Source organism: Candida metapsilosis, assembly GCF_017655625.1.
Source record: "Candida metapsilosis strain BP57 chromosome Unknown scaffold1, whole genome shotgun sequence".
Classification (NCBI taxonomy): Eukaryota; Fungi; Ascomycota; class Pichiomycetes; order Serinales; family Debaryomycetaceae; genus Lodderomyces; species Lodderomyces metapsilosis.
Genome location: NW_027138159.1, coordinates 1,711,954 through 1,730,038, shown reverse-complemented (window position 1 = coordinate 1,730,038; position 18,085 = coordinate 1,711,954). Strand labels below are relative to the sequence as shown.

The window sequence follows — 18,085 nt, the reverse complement described above, 5'->3', positions numbered from 1 at the left end:
TAGGGTTACTTTACAGCTCCATATACTTAATCAAAAGAAAGTGTATTAAATATATATCCGAATCTAAGTATGAGTAGCAGTAAGAGTTTTCAAAAATTTACAAGATATTTGCAACAAAATATTGAAATTAGAGTCAGCACAATATGCACCATAATGAATTTCACAAAGTCCCACCAAGTTGATAACCTGCTCCAGATACCACTGATTAGACTTTGATGTCTTAGATCTAAAACTAAAGTGGCATAAAATCCCATCAAACTGTGCTATTAAGAAAATCCAGTCGCGTCTCTTCACCAAAACAAAACAAAGAAAAAGGAAAAAATATTGCATCCAAACACTGACCTATTTCAGCACAATCGATCAAAATGTCATACTCTACCGAAGTTAATCAATTAGTTCTGGATGGTTCTAAGCTGTATGCATCGAAGGATTTTGAATTGGCAGCGGAAAAATATGGAAAAGCATGCGAAGAGTATTCTAAAGAACATGAAGGAGAAGAAGAAGGTGACTTGCTATTCCTTTACGGAAAAGCCTTGTATCAAAATGGTGTAAGTAAAAGTGAAGTATTAGGTGGAGTTGAACAAGGCGATACTGAAGAGAATCAAGAAGATGGAGATGATGGCGACGCCGAGGGTGATGATAAGTTTCAATTTTACGATGCCGAGCCCGTCGAAGGTGAATTAGAGGAGGGAAACGAGAAAGCAGCAGATGAGGCGGATGCAAAGGATAAAGAAGACAATGCGGAAGGTGATCAGGAAGGAGAGGGCGAAGATGACGAAGAGGCACAAGAACCAGGCGATTTGGAGATGGCATGGATAATCTTGGACGCCACGAGAGCTGTTTTTGAGAAGAAACTCGAATCGGCCACTAAACCCACACAATTTCCACCGTATATGAATAGTGCAGATGATACAATTGATAATGAGTATGTCAAGTTGTTGAAGAAATTGTCAGAAACTTACGATATACTAGGCGAGGTATCGTTGGAGATGGAAAACTTCCCCCAATCAGCACAAGATTTGACTAAATCACTTGAATTGAGATCAGAATTGTATCCATTTGAATCTCCACTCATGTCAGAATCTCACTATAAGCTAGCGCTCGCTTTAGAGTTTTGCGTTGAAGATGGTGGACAAGATGTAATTGAAGCAAGACAAAAAGCGGCCAAACATATTCAACTGGCCATTAAGTCGACTGAAGCCAGGAATGAAAAAGAGACTGATGAGTCAGTTAAAAAGGATAACGAGGAAATGATTGGTGAATTGAAGGAAAAGTATCAAGAGTTGATCAAAGACCCAAGTGAGCAATTGCAACAAGAACAATTAGATATAATGAAAGGTATTTTAGGAAGTGAGGCGGCTGGTGCCAATGCAGGTCAAGCTATTATAAACAATTTAACATCTATTGTAAAGCAAAAGGGAGAAGGAAGCAGCACCAGCGGTAACAGCAGCTCGGCAGCCACTTCTGCATCAAAGCCTGTTAACGACTTGTCTGGATTGGTGAAGAAAAGGAAACACAACAAAGACCACAATGCTTCAAAGAAGGCAAGAAAGTGAGATTAGGTAGGTATATAAGCTCAAAATTGGAATCTCAGTCTCATTTAAATTTAGCGCGTTGTAATCCAAAAAAACAATCATCAACTCTTCCCGTGATCCGACGCGACACTTCAAAGATCAGTAGCGAACCATAGTAACGGGCTAGCAAATATAATCTCTTCACTGAGGGTTTTGTAACTGATGCTACGTGTATTATATAATTATGCCAACCTTATTAAACCAGGGACTCTGAGTCAGTGTCGTGGCTTATTATTATTCCCACGGTAAAAAGCTAGGTCGGACAAAAAGAGAACAACGGTATTTACCCCATTTGGAAATTAATTGCGGTGTTTTTTTATTTCTTGTGTCTAGTGCGAGTTTCGGTCCCGGCAAAAAAATATTGAAAAACACGCGAGTCCTGGAAGAGAGGACCCGGCAATTGGCCCCAGCTTTAAAGGTACCAGTCTCGCTGGCTAGTAGGTAGCAGTGTCTACCTGACAGAAGTTGAGGAGGCAGGAAATCCTGTCAGACTATCTCTTTCTAAAAGCCTTTGAATGGTGGCTGGCGCATACATACCATGTCTCATTACCACTAAGGTAGAATTCTGCGAGGGTAGCGCTACAACGGTTTTATTTTTTTAAAACTCCCATTGAACCGAGGAAGATGTATAATTTTTTTTTGTTCCATTCTGTCGAATCTTTATGCACAAACACAAGGACGTACGGAAAGGAAAAAAGCCATGATGATAATGAGCCTGATTCTGAGCGCTGAGGTCCTACTACACCATGACATTGGGATTGATATTTATAGGTGGGGAAAGAAGCACTGTGATCAAGCAACCCCCCTTGACTCAGGCTGAGAAGAGTCAACCTATAGGAAATATCCGAAGTCGATGTTAGTGTGCAGGAGGCATAGATTACATAACAATTTCGGCAACTTCCCCAGATTTTAGCATATGCGAAAAAAAATAAAAAAAAATAAAAAATTTATTAAAATTATCAGCAGGTTACAGTATTCTTTTCACAAGACATTTATTGTAAAAATGCAATAGGATTGAAGTTTTACGCCAGTCAGTGGCAAGTAGGTGTCTCTCCTTGTCGACCAACATGAACTCTTCTCTACGCGTAGAGTGGAAGTTGATTACGCCTAAAAGCTTAATTCCTCGGATGTTTGAAAGAGTGGTTTTCTTTTTAATCATGACTCCTTTTTCTGACTATTTTTGTCTTTTTATGTTTGGTTTTTGTGTTATGTGTTGATGAAAAATTTATTAAAACACCGACAACACACATGAAAAAGAAAACCCCCCAAAAATAGAAAAGAAAAAAACCAGGCTATAAATATCTGCCAATATCTCTCCATCTTTTGTAGAAATTTTTACTATTTCTTTCTCTATATACAAAAGATTTTATAAAATCATATCACATTTTACAATGGCTTACACTCCTATTGACTTAAAGAAGGAAGAACAAGACTTCCAAAAAGAAGTTGCTGAAATCAAGAAATGGTGGGCTGAACCAAGATGGAGAAAAACCAAGAGAATCTATACTGCTGAAGATATTGCTAAAAAGAGAGGTACTTTGAAGATTAACTACCCATCTTCTCAACAAGCTGACAAATTGTACAACCTTTTGGAGAAACATGACGCTAACAAGACTGTTTCATTCACTTTTGGTGCTTTGGACCCAATCCACGTTACCCAAATGGCCAAGTACTTGGATTCCATTTACGTTTCTGGATGGCAATGTTCTTCAACCGCCTCTACTTCAAACGAACCATCACCAGATTTGGCTGATTACCCAATGGACACTGTTCCAAACAAGGTTGAACACTTGTGGTTTGCTCAATTATTCCACGACAGAAAGCAAAGAGAAGAAAGATTGACCATGTCTGCAGAAGAAAGAGCAAAGACTCCATACACCGACTTTTTGAGACCAATCATTGCTGATGCTGATACTGGTCACGGTGGTTTAACTGCTATTATTAAATTGACCAAATTGTTTATAGAAAGAGGTGCTGCTGGTATCCATATTGAAGATCAAGCTCCAGGTACCAAGAAATGTGGTCACATGGCTGGTAAGGTTTTGGTTCCAGTTCAAGAACACATTAACAGATTGGTTGCTATTAGAGCCTCTGCTGATATCTTTGGATCTAACTTGTTGGCTGTTGCCAGAACTGATTCAGAAGCTGCTACTTTGATCACTTCTACCATTGACCACAGAGACCATTACTTTATTGCCGGTGCCACTAACCCAGAATCAGGTGACTTGGTTGACTTGTTGGTTAAAGCTGAAGGCAGAGGTGCCACTGGTGATGAATTGGCTGCTATTGAAGCCGAATGGACCAAGAAGGCTGGTGTCAAGTTGTTCTCTGATGCCGTCATTGATGAAATCAAGAAGGGTTCATACTCCAACAAAGATCAATTGATTAAGAAATTCACTGACAAGGTTAACCCATTGTCTGAAACCTCCAACAAGGAAGCCAGAAAATTGGCTAGAGAATTGCTTGGAAAAGATATCTACTTCAACTGGGAAGTTTCAAGAGCCAGAGAAGGTTACTACAGATACAAGGGTGGTTGCCAATGTGCTGTTATGAGAGGTAGAGCTTTCGCTCCATACGCTGACTTGATCTGGATGGAGTCAGCATTGCCAGATTACGCACAAGCTAAGGAATTCGCTGATGGTGTTAAGTCAGCTGTTCCAGATCAATGGCTTGCTTACAACTTGTCACCATCATTCAACTGGACCAAGGCTATGCCAGCTGATGAACAAGAAACCTACATCAAGAGATTGGGTGAGCTTGGTTACGTCTGGCAATTCATCACTTTGGCTGGTCTTCATACTACTGCTTTGGCTGTTGATGATTTCGCCAACAATTACTCCAAGATCGGTATGAGAGCATACGGTTCTCAAGTCCAAGAACCAGAAATTGCCAAGGGTGTTGAAGTTGTCAAGCATCAAAAATGGTCAGGTGCTACCTACATTGATGGTTTGTTGAAGATGGTCTCTGGTGGTGTAACGTCAACCGCTGCCATGGGTGCTGGTGTCACCGAAGATCAATTCAAGAATTAAGTATGAGACTTGTGTATTTAGTTTGAAATGAAATTTTGTTTACGTTTTAATCAGCTTGTAGATCGCGGGTTTAAGCCATCTCTCGAAAAAGTAAAACGAAAAAAGTCTTGCATATCCTCCATCTATGGGGTTTATCTCACCAGGTAAGTCTTTAAAGTCCTTGAAACGACTACTGGCACAAGAACACTCACTGAAAAGAAAAAGGCGAAATCATGGATCTTCGCTCAACCCCAAGACAGCTCATTCTACAGAGCAGACAATACACAATGGATCGCATCGCAAGCTAACAATCAATCACCTTCCCATAAACTTGATGTACAAGATATTCCTCCTAGCGGGCCCAAATAACAACTTGCCTCTACTTAACAAAAGCATGTATGTCAACTTGCAATTTAATGGTGAACATGGAGGATCATCTGATATAGACACCAAAGGATGGCCTCATTATTCGTTAGCTTTGCAAATGATCAAGATGTTCTTTGTTGCTGATTTAAACATGCGATTGGATAGTGAATGCATTGAAAAGAAGATCCGATACTATGAGTCATGTGTTGAGAGGTTGAATCGGGTACACATGGAAGTCGAACGTAGTGCATTTTATCCAAGGCTACTTGTCAGTTTGAAACAGCTTAAGGATCTATGGGGCGTTTATAATTCAGTGGTGGGGAGGTACGTCATCGATGCATCTATTTTAAATTATCGTTTCGTGTCCGACAAGTTATTATGGACACTAAATCTGAATACATTTGGCGATGAAAGTGAACGGCAGCTTTTACGATACAAGTCCCGCAATGATATCTACATGAATCGCAAGTTGAGGTTGATGTTTCTTAGATTTAAATTTGCTGAAATAGATGCATTGGCCAAACGAGTTCATTTTGAATTGAGGACGGAAAGTTTTGCACATACTTCAATGTATGACGATTTTAACAAGTACTTGGAGTTTATCAATGGTAAAGATGAACTGGATTTGAACAATGAGTTGGATCCATTGGGTAAAGTTTTGGAGAATCCCGCACTTTCAGTTTACGAAGACGAAGAAGCGACTGGTGGCAGTGAATTCAAAAAGGATGAAGTGAACTTTTACAACTTCATAGATGGAACCAGTTGTGGTCATGTCTACTTTGGAGAAGTGGAGAGTAACCAGAACCAATTCACCATCCCCAACCACATATACATCAAAAGCATCTCATCTCTCAGATATTTTAAAGTTTTGAACTTTCTTCTTGTCCAGCCTCGCAAGAAGCCTAAACCTGACTACATAATCAATGAGATCCTCGAGGCTAGGGAGATGGACGAGTATTCCGGTAAAAACTTACCATACCTTAACGAAGTTACGCAAATAATCTTTAATGACTAGAAATTAATAAAAAAAAAACATTTATAGATCTACTATCCTCATAATAAAATAACTCTACACAAACTCTCAATATTGATGGTCGATGATAGGCTGTTGCGCTCCTTCGGGGTGATGTTGTTGCTGTTGTTGCTGATACTGTTGTTGGTAAGGATCACTCAAATGATGCTGCACGGGAGTGGGCATTGTTATTTCGTGAAACCATGGATGTTGCAAAGCCTGTCTTGCGGTGATTCTCAGCTCTGGTCTCATTTGTAATAAACTCACCAATAAATTCAATCCCATTGAGTCCAAATTAGGTACCAACAAACGCAAATCTTGCGGGACAAATATTTGCCAATTGTTCTTGTAATTAGGATAGGAGCTGATGCCTGGCCACGTACGCTCGTTTGGTGTTCCCATTAAACGGAAGATTTTAATCAATTGATCATCATTGGCAGTACCTGGGAACAATGGCTTACCTGTGCACATTTCAGCAAAAATACATCCTGCTGACCAAATATCTATCGATGTGGTGTAAGCTCTAGATCCTAACAAGACATCGGGAGCCCTATACCATAAAGTAACAACCTCATTGGAAAAAGTATTGAATGGGATACCAAATGCACGAGCCAATCCAAAATCACCCAATTTCAATTCACCTTTACTATTGATCAATAAATTTTGTGGTTTCAAATCACGATGTAAAACTCGATTATCATGACAAAACATGATCCCCTTGAGTAGTTGAAAGAGGAAGCTTTTGACGATTTTCAAATCTAAGGCGCCTTGTTGACCATGAACTTCCATATATTTCTTCAAATCCTTGTCCATGTATTCAAAAACAAGGGTCAATTTGTTCTCAGTGTGAATGACATCGTACAACGTTACGATATTTTCATGATCCAACTCTTTCATCAATGATATTTCTCTAATTGCGGTCGATGGTGTACCTTCTTCTGAATCCAAGTTGATCTCTTTCAATGCAACCAACGCACCAGTCGCCCTGTTACGCCCTTTGTATACAGTAGCATATGTTCCTTCGCCTAGCTTCTCAAGCTGTTGGAATCTAGTACATGTGTGTTAGTAGAAGCAGAGGTATATAGTATACCACGCAATATAGTACATACTGGGATGATGAGCCGGTCATGATTCCCCCAAAACGAACGATCTATCAGAGGCAGTGTCTTAGTATTTCTCACAATTTTAATTTTTTTTTCAAAATTGTTCAAAAATGGAAAAATTATCAATTTGCAGTTTTGTGCAACTAAGAGTGCACAGATATATTACAAGCTCTTTTTTTACATATTCTCTATTAATGACTTCTAGGTGCTTTCTTCATCAAATTCAATGAGTTTTCAACCCACCCTTCAGCTCCTCCTTCCATAGCAATAATATCCAACACTCTCAATTTTGAAATTTCCTGGGGTTCACCTTGGAATTGCTTTACTTTTCCACAACTCATTACTGCAGCATTTCTTGTGCTTGGTATACGAAGCATCTCCTTTTCTATCTGCCATCCATTCAATATGGCAATATCTTCAACATGATCCACCAAAGAGCCATATGTTGACGCCAGCGCTTGATTTGGCATAGCTATTTTTATTTTTCTTGGTGGGTACCTCATTTTATTACCATTCAATGCATGCGAGCAGCATGGAATCACCATAAATGGGAACTCCAATAAGGGGATCCAGCAAGTCAACTCATCTGAATGATTTCCTATCAAAAAGGTGTTGCTTGGAAAATCCTCAGTGGTGCATACGTTGGGTGAGTTGAGCAAGCTTTCAGCTGTATGGTAATTAACTTGATTATCCTTTGGTTCAGCAAATTGCCTACCATTGTCTTTTATATGTGGGGCAATCATTGCCAACGACGGATGTGGTTTTAGTAAGATGCTTGGAACAATGATTTTCTCCACCAATTTGTGTTGCACTTCTGGAGGATACATTTTCCATGATTTTCTTGCTCGTGCGTCAATACCTTCTCCCTTGTAGCCTTCCATCATCAATATATACACAAGTAGCCCATTACCACAGCCCAAATCTCGAAACTCAAACGCATCCTTGTCAAATTTTTTCAACTTCCAATACTCAATCAAAAATGCTGCTATAGCAAGATCTTCAAATACGTGTTTTTTTGGATCTGTGGACTCACACCATGAATTAACCAAATCTGATGAGTACTTTGACTTGAGGGTAATGTACCTGTTTTGAAAATCCACCTTTGATACCACCAAGTCGTGATTGACTCGCTTTTCATAACCTAAGTTTACACCACTAGAGTGTTTGGTGGAGGTTTGTAGTAATCGCAATGCAATCCTTATAGGTCTCTCCGTCAATTCCATGGTCTTGATTTTATTCCTTTCCTCGCGCCAATCATTCAACTCAAAAGGTAGATAGTGAAGGGACACTTTATGATTGTGAAACAAGATCCCTACAGCGTACACCGGAGGTAGATAGTACGGAATCTCTTCTGCAGTTTGTATATGTGGCACATAAACCACAAGCACACTATTGTCATCTTTAGTCTTCATTACCAAGCAAGTTTGATTTATGATGTAATCTTTAAACGGATTACGTGGTATTATTCTTCGTACAATCTCACATCTATTTTCCAAATCTAACAGACACCCATCTAAATTTATCTCTCTAACATTGACATCTTGCAAATCACGATGTAGTAAAACCATATCATTTCCCTCTGTTGATTCAACTTCAGGAAGAGAATTGATCAATTTACTGATGAATGTAGTTTCACCCTCATTAGGATTAAGTACCCTCTCTTTTAAAATGTCAGCTCGAAGAATAACAGTTGAGTTGATATTTGGTTGTCTGATGATATTTAGCATTGCCTGTTCGAAATGGGTCAGCTCAAAGTTGGCTTCTTTTTCGTAAATAGGACACCATCTCTCTCCTAGTGTAGAATTCTCGTTTATTAGCAAGGTTGGGTCCTTTGCCTTGGTGTAGTAAGGGGGCATCGCGAGGGATGAGCTTACTCAGGTAATCGGTGTTTTGATAATTTTTTTTTTTTTTTCAGAGATCAACTACGGAACAAGTAAAAGATTCACAAACTCAATTCCTTTAATAATCTATAAAATACGCATCTACCACATCTGTAAACTTATGCTTCTTATAACAATAGGGGCATTTGAAAACATCAATACCCTTTTTCGAAAGGTGCCAGACACTTTCTTTCAATGCTAAATGATTACAGTATTTTAAAGCAACGACTTGCGTATTTAATGGGTTATCAACTGATATCTTTCTCTTTCTTGAAACAAGATGACCTTTTGCGTCATTGCTGACTGTTATCGACTCTTCTGTAATCTCAGAAAGAGGTATAGATTGCTCTCGTGACACTGGGCAAATGAATATAGGGTGGTTTCTAAACAAAAACCGATTTGAATCTGGTAATTGGAATGGCAATTCAAAATGAAATGATGCAACACTGTTTTCCAAGAGATCGTTCTCTGATTGGATCGACTTGGCCTTACCATTAAAATTCTTCATCTTCAATTCAATCAGATTGTATTTGTAAAAGCTTGGTAAGTATATATGGCCAGCCAAAACACTTTGAAATAGGGAAGAATCACTTGAAAGTTTCAAGTCCTTGCAATACTCGGCAACAAAATCATGAGACAAATTAGTAAATAGTTCCTCGTTTTCGTGAACGTTATCAAAACTGTTGAGCAACTCAGAGACAAATTCAGCTTCGTTTTGACGACCAATAACCTGTTCAGCCTCTATCGCAAATCCTTGTTTTAGCTTTTCAATAAAGTTGCCAATGGCAGTCTTTTTTTGCATTTGCCGTGAAAAGTTTTCAATACCGGAATCTGAATTGAAAAGTATTAATGACATTAGTGGCGCTAGTTCATTCAAATATTCCTTCAAGAATTTACTAAAGTGCTCTCTTGCGTAGAAATATGCTTGCAACGCATCATTAGAAGTAAACTTCAGCTCCTTCCCATTTAAGAGAATGATAAACTGAAGCATATGGAACTTGAACTCTACCTCACTCAAACTCCCACTTTCTTCAAGTACGGGAACGTGTTTGATAGCTTGTTCGTTAAACTTGGTTTCGAACCAGGCTAAAGCATGAGTCAAGTCGTGGTTGATACAGATGTCATCAACAATTTGGTTTAGCAAATTGAACTTCTCTGCAAGCTCTTCCGAGATCATAGGGTCAATGAGCAATTGCTTCACCATGGACGGAACGATATTACTCTGGCCAATCTTTAGCAAATGCAAAATTATCGCTTTGATCAATTCCTGTCTATTCTCCTGTTTAACGCTCTTGCTTTCTAACTCCAGTGGGATTTTGTTCACAGGACCTGGTCCAAGTTCATTCAACATCATGTCAAAATCAAAGTCTCCAACTGGGTAACTATCCATATTCAATGGGTATATATAGGCGTCATCCAAATTGACACTAAATTTGCTATTATTCAAAACATTCTTCAGAAACCGATTGATGGTTGTGTTGTACGTCTTGAGGCGGCCGATCGAGGATTTATACCACGTATCCAGTTGCTTCAGTAGCCCGCTGATTCGATCTGTTGTGGTGGTCTGTGTGTTTCCGTTTTGTACCTGTGGCGTATCCCCTTTCTCCTCATTTATCTCCTTTTCCAAATCGGATTCCAATTCTTTCAACAGTTGAAGAAAGCTGTTTGAATCTTGTAGTAGTAAGTCGAGACTGTCTCTGCCACTAGAATCAAATTGATTAACCTCCAGGGTTAGTGTAGTAAGTAGTGATGTCGTCATTGGCTGTGGTACTGTGATAAGGATACTAAAAAAAGTTGACGCACAAGAATTTAAAGTGCCACACACGACAAGTAACTCAGTCATACATTACACTATACAACAACAGTATATCCTATTTAATATATTATATAGAGTAGCTCCCTTCAATATCGAAGGCAAAGACAGCTACTACATAAGTGAGCAGACTTTACCAAAACCTTGTAGCACTTGTCTTGGGTGAGCATACATACACTCTTGAGTTAGCCAGATTCTATAATCTATCATACGCATGGAATATTCAACGATCATCTTCTGCCCTCGCTAATTCGAGCACCACAAGGTATATGAATCTAAGCAAGCGCGTCTTCTCCAAAGGAGGCTTTATTTACCTCCAGCCAGTAAAATCACTGCACGGGCGAACTATCTAGATGTAAAACACGGGTTGTGTTCCCCCAATAAGGGCCGCATTACTGGTGGTGCTTAACCGGGGCATGAAATTTCAAGTGAAAATGGACTGCGTTTAAATATCCAAATAGTCAGCTTTGACGAGCAACTCCAATGCTAAATGGGTCGGAATATTGAACTCCGGTACATCCCCGCTCTCCGCTTGGTCCTTGTATTTGTAGTGGTAGTATAGATATTCAACAATACACTCCAAAATATCGCCATCCATATCTAGATTGATTTTGCCTGTAGTCCCCTCTTCAAAACCTTGTGAGTTCCGCAACACCGACGAGATCGAAGCAACATCCTTTGATATTACAAACTTGAAACTATCCGATGAGACTAACGTTACAAATTCAGACATTTCTGTTGGATCTAATTTGATTGATGAGTTGCAGGTGAATAGAAAAAATTCCGCGTTCATAAAAAAACGAAACACCCTCCATTCATCTTCACAAATGCCATCCAATCCTAGTTTCAATTGGCTGCGACTACAAAATGTCTACTATGATATAAGAACTTGCTACGCACCACTAAGTTGGTCAATTGAGAATTTGCATTCTGATTACAAGATATCGTTTGCACCTGATACCACATTGATCGCCGTTGCCTCCAATTCAATACCGCATCCAAACCTCATTGAAGTGTATAGTCTAAGCGGTAGCAAAGTGACATCGGTGATTTACAACAGTACACCAACTGACTACATTCAGGATTTTCTCTTTCGCAAAGAGGACTTGGTGTTGATACTAAACGATGGGAGATTTAGATACTACCAAGATTTGGTAGGGAATTTCAATGAGTATCGGTTCACAGAGAATTTGATCAAATTGGACAACATGACAGTTAATGGCAAAGAAAACAACGGTTCTGCCCCCGAGTCCAGTAGAATGATTACAAATCTTGAAAACGAAGAAATGGAGGAAGTTATTGATATTAAGGAAACGCTCGTTTCAAAGACTCATTTAGTTGTACGACTCGACAGTAAACTCATTTTAACAGACTTGGACTCCTTTCAGAACTACGAAGTTGACATCTCAAGCCACATTTTGAAAGGTATTGAAGGAATGACTATCAAAGACGATAGCGAAAATGTTGTCATTTACATTGCATGTGAGCAAACAATTCTAGTTTTGAAGGTTGACTTTGGTCTCTCGAGCTTTGAACTAGTTGACCAAGAGTTAACTGATGGGCCATTTAATAGCATTGCCATCTCCCCCAATGGTCAACTAACAGCGTTGCACAACAAATCGTACAGCAAAATATTTATTGTTAGTAGCACATTTGATCAAATCCTTTTGGAGTACGACACTTCAAACGACTCGAGCTCCCCATATCAAGTTACGTGGTGTGGAAACGATGCAATCGCACTATCTTTGAAAGACGAAATAAAGTTGATTGGACCAGAACAACAGTCAATATCATTTTTTTACGATATTGACGAAGATGACGATTTTGATCTCGACAATTTGCTACTGAAAGACTCGGGAAGAAATGATTTACAGTATACCATCCCCCTCATACAAACGTTATCAGATGGATTGAGAGTTGTGACAGGTGACAAGGTACAGTTCTTGTGCCGAGTTCCCGAGAAAACGGTGGCTATGTATCAGATTGGATCAAACAGTCCCAGTAGCATACTAGCTGATTGTATAAACAAGTTTAGCCTGAATGCCGCAAAGGCTCATGCAAACATCACACTTTTAAAGTCCGATGATGTACTTGCTATTGCTATGGGTGATGCCCTTCAAGTTGCTCTCGATGAGTTGGATACTACCTGGCAGAAACGGGCACTAAAGGCAGTTTCATTTGGAAAAGTATACGCCGAGGGGGCATTCGACGCGGACAATTATTTATCAGTGATAAATACTATCAAGGTTTTGAATCAACTTCGAGCACCTGAGTTGGGCTTGTTTCTTACATATCTGGAAGTACAAGCAATTGGTTGGGAAGAAGTCATCAAGATGCTTTTACGAAGAGACCAACACTATTTAACGTTGCGCATTGCAAAGTCTCTAGGACTTAAGGACTTGGTGCCTTTGGTTTATATTCATTGGTGTTGCTATAAGATCCGCAAGGAACTGAACTTGTCTGACATACAGTTGTTCAAGATAATTGTTGATAAATTGTTATCAGCGTCGAAAAAGAGGACAAATTATATTTCGATTGATATGATTTCAGACGTGGCACATGAAGAAGGAAGAATAATTTTAACGAACTTGTTGGTTGATTTGGAACCATCCATCTCCAACAAGGTGAAGAAACTAGTTGATTTTGATGAAGTTGAACTAGGTTTGGTTAAAGCGTTTCAATCAGGAGATTATTCACTAGGCCTCTTAATGCTTTTGCATGTTCAGGACACGCTTCCCACCTCGGATTTCTTTGAAATTTTGAACCAAAATGAAAGCAAGCACTATAACCCTACTATTGACAGGGAGTTGCAGGATTTGAAGATTGTAATACCAACTGAAACTGTCCCAATCAAGGGTGAGGTAATTGGCCATACCTGGGTAGAGTCGGTAGCAAAGTTACAACCCAAACTAATGGAAAAGTTCTTGACCCATGAAGACAAAATCCATGAATTGAACTTGCTCAAGCTAAATGAGTTTGCTAAAAATCATCAAAATGGTGAGGGCGAGGAGTACTACAACAGCTACAAGAAGTTGCTAACAAAATGTTTACGAAAGTCAGTACGAACCACAACCATGAAGGCAATTGAAAGAGAGCTCAAGATCCTTGAGCTTCAACATAGATTGGAAAAGACATATCTCACCAATTTTTATTCAGAAAAGTCCTTACTATCAATTTTAACCCGGTTAATCAAAATGAACCAAATCAAACCAGCAAGTAAAATAGTCAAGGAGTTTTCCATTCTTCAAGAGAAGTTTTGGCATTTAGTGTTAAGCACATACTCCAAAGCACATGAATTTGACAGATTGTATGAATTTGTATTTGGATCACTAGATGCATCAACCGGGAAGTCACCAATTGGATTTGAACCAATAATCGACGCTGCTTTTGCTAATGATGCGCCAAAAGAACACATATCGGCATACATTCGCAACTCCGTCAAGTACAAGTACGATGAAAAAGTGCGGTTGTTTATACGGAATGCAGATTATGAATCAGCTGCTCATGAGGCATTTAAAAATAAGGATATTGAGATTCTTCGGAATTTACAACAAAATGTACCTGATTCTGACACGAAAGCATTACAGGTTATTAAAGTAAGTATACAAAAGTTAGGTTATTAACTACTTGAATAAAATTTACCATCTATAATATGTCCAAATGTAGCGCCATCTTCTCCAGTTAGCCAGTGTGGGATTTCCTTGGGGTTTAAGGCCATTTTCTTTGGATCTGAAGACACTGATAGCTCGTGTAATCCACCAAATACGTCAGCTCCGGAGAATTTAAGTCTGATGTTTGTCCTAGAGCCAGGATCGTTCTCGTTTATTGGCTCTTGAATGACAAATTCAGCACGTTGCAATGGAACACGAGATGCGAATTTAGACGTCACTGAATCGTTATCAATTGTTGCAAATTGTCGTTTCCGCGTCAGATGGTGAGTTGATTGTTCGTTGGTGACACCTTGAAAGCGGAGACTTGCAATGTCATCCAATGCTGTGCTTGAATTATCCATTACAGTGTTTGACTGCTCTTGAAAAGTTGGATGCTGATCCAACGCGCCTAAGGGAGTCCCGTCAACATTACCATCAGCATATTGTGACCAAATACCGAAACTTTTGCCTATTCGTGAGCCACCTTTTAATGTATAGATTGTTTTCACTGACTGAATTGGGTGTTGATCAGGTGAGGTGGAAAGGTGAAGCTGGCTTGGTAGACATTGTGCAATTGTTTGCAATATCAAATCGGAAGTCAAATCGTCTTCAGACACGGAATGAAAGATATAAGGCGATTCCTCTGGTAAGCAAATGCAAATTGGAGTGCGAGGTGAAACTTGAGGTTGACTTGGATTCGAAACTCCCTGCTCCAGATTTAAATCAAACACTTGAATTCGAAGTATATGCAAGGGTAAATGTGGATGTTTCAAAATGTAAATATGGTTGAGGTATAGCTTGCTCAATTTTGACATGACAGATTCGGTGAATTGTTGCAAGTTTATGTTGGCACAGTATTCATGGTTCAGCTCATCTAGTATAGTAGAATAGATCCAACCGAAATGTTCAGAGTCGTCGATGATCAACTGACAATCCAATTGAGCATACTGTAGGAGATTCAATCCATCAGACCAGTATTCGTATATAGTCTTCCTGATTACGTCTCCTTTTTCAATCTGTGGATTCTTTCGTAGTGTCTTAATCTCTTTGATTAGCTTGTTACAAAGACCTTGCTGCGTGTATATCGACTCTTGAGGAACTTGGGGTTGTGTGTTTGGCGATTTGGTCCAACGAATGCAAAGTTGATACAATGAGTCAGCACTTAAGCGTTCTAGAATCTTTGACACGTATTCAGTGGAGTAGCTAGGTACATATGTGTTTGGAAGCTCATTTGCCTTGTTGTCTGATTCCATTGATAAAGAAGACAGGGAAGTTTGTGGTTTCAATTTCTGCTACCAAGTGGATTTCGAATTTTGTGGTTATTTTTCTGATATTTTTTTTGCGATGCTCTTCCTGAATTACTTTATTCTAGATCAGAACACCATTATCAATGGCTGAAGTTGAGAGTATTCCTAAGGACACCGAAACAGCTGCTGCTGCTACTGCAACCACCCCAAAGCAATTAAACGATGATGGGTTAGATCATAAGACACTTTTCGTTCGGTCTATACCGACTGAAGCTACATCAGAAGATTTATCAAGCTTTTTCTCCCAATTCGTTCCTGTTAAACATGCAGTGATTGTAACTGATGAGAATAAACAAAGTAGAGGATTTGGATTTGTCTCGTTCACGTTGGATGATGACACGTTGACTGCTTTAGTTGAGGCTAGAAAGACTAAATTTCAAGGTAAATTATTACGAGTTGATATCGCCAAGAGAAGAGATCGTAAAACTCAAGGCCCTGATGGAAGTTCTATATCATCGAAACAATCTGAGCCAATAGAGAAAAGAAGAGCTCGTTTAATTATAAGAAATCTACCTTGGAGTTGCAAAAAGCCAGATACGTTGAAGAATATTTTCCAAAGATATGGTGCTGTATTTGATGCTTATATTCCAAAGAAAAAAGGAGGTCAGATGTGTGGGTTTGCATTTGTTATTATGAAGAAAAGAGTTGCAGCTGAAAGGGCAGTGAAGGAAAGTAAAGGGTTGAAAATTGATGGAAGAGAAGTTGCTGTTGATTTTGCTTTGGAAAAGTCCAAATGGGAGCAAATTAAGGATGAAGAGGAGAGTGAGGAGGAGGATGTAAGCACAGAGAAGGGTGAAGAAGTCGATGAGGACTCTAGTGAGGATGAGGAAGCTGAGGGTGGACTTGGAAGTGATGAGGAAGAGGAAGATGAGGAAGATGCTTCCGAAGATGAAGACCACGAGGAGTCAAACTTTGACAAATTGAATGAAATTAATACCGACGACGAAGTTGATACAGATGATGAAGATATCAAGATTGAAATCGATGGTGAACCCCAAGAAGAAGAAGAGAAGCCAAGAAAAAAGAGCAATAGACAAGAAGCATACTCTGTGTTTGTACGAAACATTCCTTATGATGCAGACGAAGAAAGTTTGAGAGAACATTTTGGATCTTTTGGACCTGTCAAGTATGCTCTCCCTGTTGTCGATAAAGAGACCGGTTTATCGAAAGGTTCAGCATTTGTTGCGTTTAAAGCTGAAGATGCTTATCTCGACTGTCTTGATAATGCTCCATCGAATACAGGATCAACATCACTATTAATTGCTGATGATGTATCACCAAAATATGTGTACCAAGGGCGTATTTTGTCCATCACTTCAGCTGTCGATCGACAATCAGCCAATAAGTTGGCCGAAAGAAATGCCTTGAAAAGAAAAGAAGTACTTGGTAAAGCTCCCTCAGAGAAGGATAAACGTAATTTGTTTTTGCTCAATGAAGGTCGAATTACTGAAAATTCTAAATTGGCTCAGTTTATAACCAAGACCGATTTGGAATTGAGAGAAAAATCATACAAGTTGCGTGTGCAGCAGTTGAACAAGAACCCTACTTTGCATCTATCATTAACAAGATTGGCAATTCGTAACTTACCACGAGCCATGAACTCAAAAGCATTGAAAGCATTGGGAAGAAAAGCCGTGGTTCAATTTGCTACTGAAGTGAAACAGGGCCAAAGACAACCGTTATCAAAGGAAGAAGTATCACGTTCAGCTAAAACTAAAAAGGAACTTCAAGAGGAAATTGAGACCAAGTCAAAGAACTCCAAACATAAAGGTGTTGTTAAACAAGCTAAAGTGATTATGGAAGTTAAAGGATCTGGTGAAGCTGGGCGTAGTAGAGGATATGGGTTTATTGAATTTAGGGATCATAAAGCTGCATTACAAGGGTTGAGATGGTTGAATGCTCATGAAGTTTCTATTGACGAGATTACTGAAGGTATGACTGATGAGGAGAAGAAAGTTGCCAAGTTGGATGGGTTGAACAAGAGACGATTGATTGTTGAATTTGCGGTTGAGAATGCTCAAGTTGTCAAGAGAAGAAGAGAAAAAGAAATTATTAGTCGGAAGTTTGATAAAGAGGGAGGGTCTAATGATAGGAAAAGGAAACGCAATGATGATGATGAGGAGGATGAAGGTGCTTCCAAAAAGCAACGTAAGGGCAAGAAAGGACCACTGAGAAAGGGAAATATGAATAAAGGTGGTGCCAAGGCGCAGTCTGCAGAGCTGGATAAAGAGCCAAAGAATAAATCAGGTCTCTCTGATAACATCAAATCCATCATTGGACAAAAGAGAAAGAGAAGAAAGGGAAAGAAGTAGAGTTGAAGTGCTCTTTTTAGGAACATCATTTAAAACATCAAAAAGTCTATAGAATTAATA

The 18,085-nt window shown here is 39.2% G+C and overlaps 9 protein-coding genes across 9 annotated transcripts; 5 read left to right on the top strand and 4 right to left on the bottom strand. All coding sequences in view use genetic code 12, as the record gives it.

Annotated features, from left to right (window-relative positions):
* Positions 1 to 365: 365 nt before the first annotated feature.
* On the top strand, positions 366 to 1,556 carry I9W82_000767 (uncharacterized protein; the record flags this gene model as incomplete). Its single annotated transcript, XM_067695166.1, has 1 exon — positions 366 to 1,556. The coding sequence occupies one exon, from the start codon at positions 366 to 368 to the stop codon at positions 1,554 to 1,556; it is 1,191 nt and encodes a 396-aa protein (XP_067550791.1).
* Positions 1,557 to 2,965: 1,409 nt separating this feature from the next.
* On the top strand, positions 2,966 to 4,603 carry ICL1 (isocitrate lyase 1; the record flags this gene model as incomplete). The annotated part of the gene is made up of 1 exon (XM_067695165.1): positions 2,966 to 4,603. The coding sequence occupies one exon, from the start codon at positions 2,966 to 2,968 to the stop codon at positions 4,601 to 4,603; it is 1,638 nt and encodes a 545-aa protein (XP_067550790.1).
* A 313-nt stretch (positions 4,604 to 4,916) lies between these two features.
* Positions 4,917 to 5,963, top strand: I9W82_000765 (uncharacterized protein; the record flags this gene model as incomplete). Its single annotated transcript, XM_067695164.1, has 1 exon — positions 4,917 to 5,963. The coding sequence occupies one exon, from the start codon at positions 4,917 to 4,919 to the stop codon at positions 5,961 to 5,963; it is 1,047 nt and encodes a 348-aa protein (XP_067550789.1).
* A 66-nt stretch (positions 5,964 to 6,029) lies between these two features.
* PHO85 (cyclin-dependent serine/threonine-protein kinase) lies at positions 6,030 to 7,089 on the bottom strand (the record flags this gene model as incomplete). The annotated part of the gene is made up of 2 exons (XM_067695163.1): positions 6,030 to 7,008; positions 7,070 to 7,089. The coding sequence occupies 2 exons, from the start codon at positions 7,087 to 7,089 to the stop codon at positions 6,030 to 6,032; spliced, it is 999 nt and encodes a 332-aa protein (XP_067550788.1).
* Positions 7,090 to 7,254: 165 nt separating this feature from the next.
* On the bottom strand, positions 7,255 to 10,702 carry I9W82_000763 (TRM44; the record flags this gene model as incomplete). Its single annotated transcript, XM_067695162.1, has 2 exons — positions 7,255 to 8,898; positions 9,098 to 10,702. The coding sequence occupies 2 exons, from the start codon at positions 10,700 to 10,702 to the stop codon at positions 7,255 to 7,257; spliced, it is 3,249 nt and encodes a 1,082-aa protein (XP_067550787.1).
* A 499-nt stretch (positions 10,703 to 11,201) lies between these two features.
* Positions 11,202 to 11,489, bottom strand: ELC1 (elongin C; the record flags this gene model as incomplete). Its single annotated transcript, XM_067695161.1, has 1 exon — positions 11,202 to 11,489. One exon carries the CDS (start codon positions 11,487 to 11,489, stop codon positions 11,202 to 11,204), a length of 288 nt encoding a protein of 95 aa, XP_067550786.1.
* Positions 11,490 to 11,583: 94 nt separating this feature from the next.
* On the top strand, positions 11,584 to 14,356 carry VPS16 (tethering complex subunit; the record flags this gene model as incomplete). The annotated part of the gene is made up of 2 exons (XM_067695160.1): positions 11,584 to 14,313; positions 14,354 to 14,356. The coding sequence occupies 2 exons, from the start codon at positions 11,584 to 11,586 to the stop codon at positions 14,354 to 14,356; spliced, it is 2,733 nt and encodes a 910-aa protein (XP_067550785.1).
* Positions 14,357 to 14,375: 19 nt separating this feature from the next.
* On the bottom strand, positions 14,376 to 15,659 carry CHL4 (Chl4p; the record flags this gene model as incomplete). Its single annotated transcript, XM_067695159.1, has 1 exon — positions 14,376 to 15,659. The coding sequence occupies one exon, from the start codon at positions 15,657 to 15,659 to the stop codon at positions 14,376 to 14,378; it is 1,284 nt and encodes a 427-aa protein (XP_067550784.1).
* Positions 15,660 to 15,796: 137 nt separating this feature from the next.
* On the top strand, positions 15,797 to 18,025 carry NOP4 (mRNA-binding ribosome biosynthesis protein; the record flags this gene model as incomplete). The annotated part of the gene is made up of 1 exon (XM_067695157.1): positions 15,797 to 18,025. The coding sequence occupies one exon, from the start codon at positions 15,797 to 15,799 to the stop codon at positions 18,023 to 18,025; it is 2,229 nt and encodes a 742-aa protein (XP_067550783.1).
* Between the last annotated feature and the right edge of the window lie 60 nt (positions 18,026 to 18,085).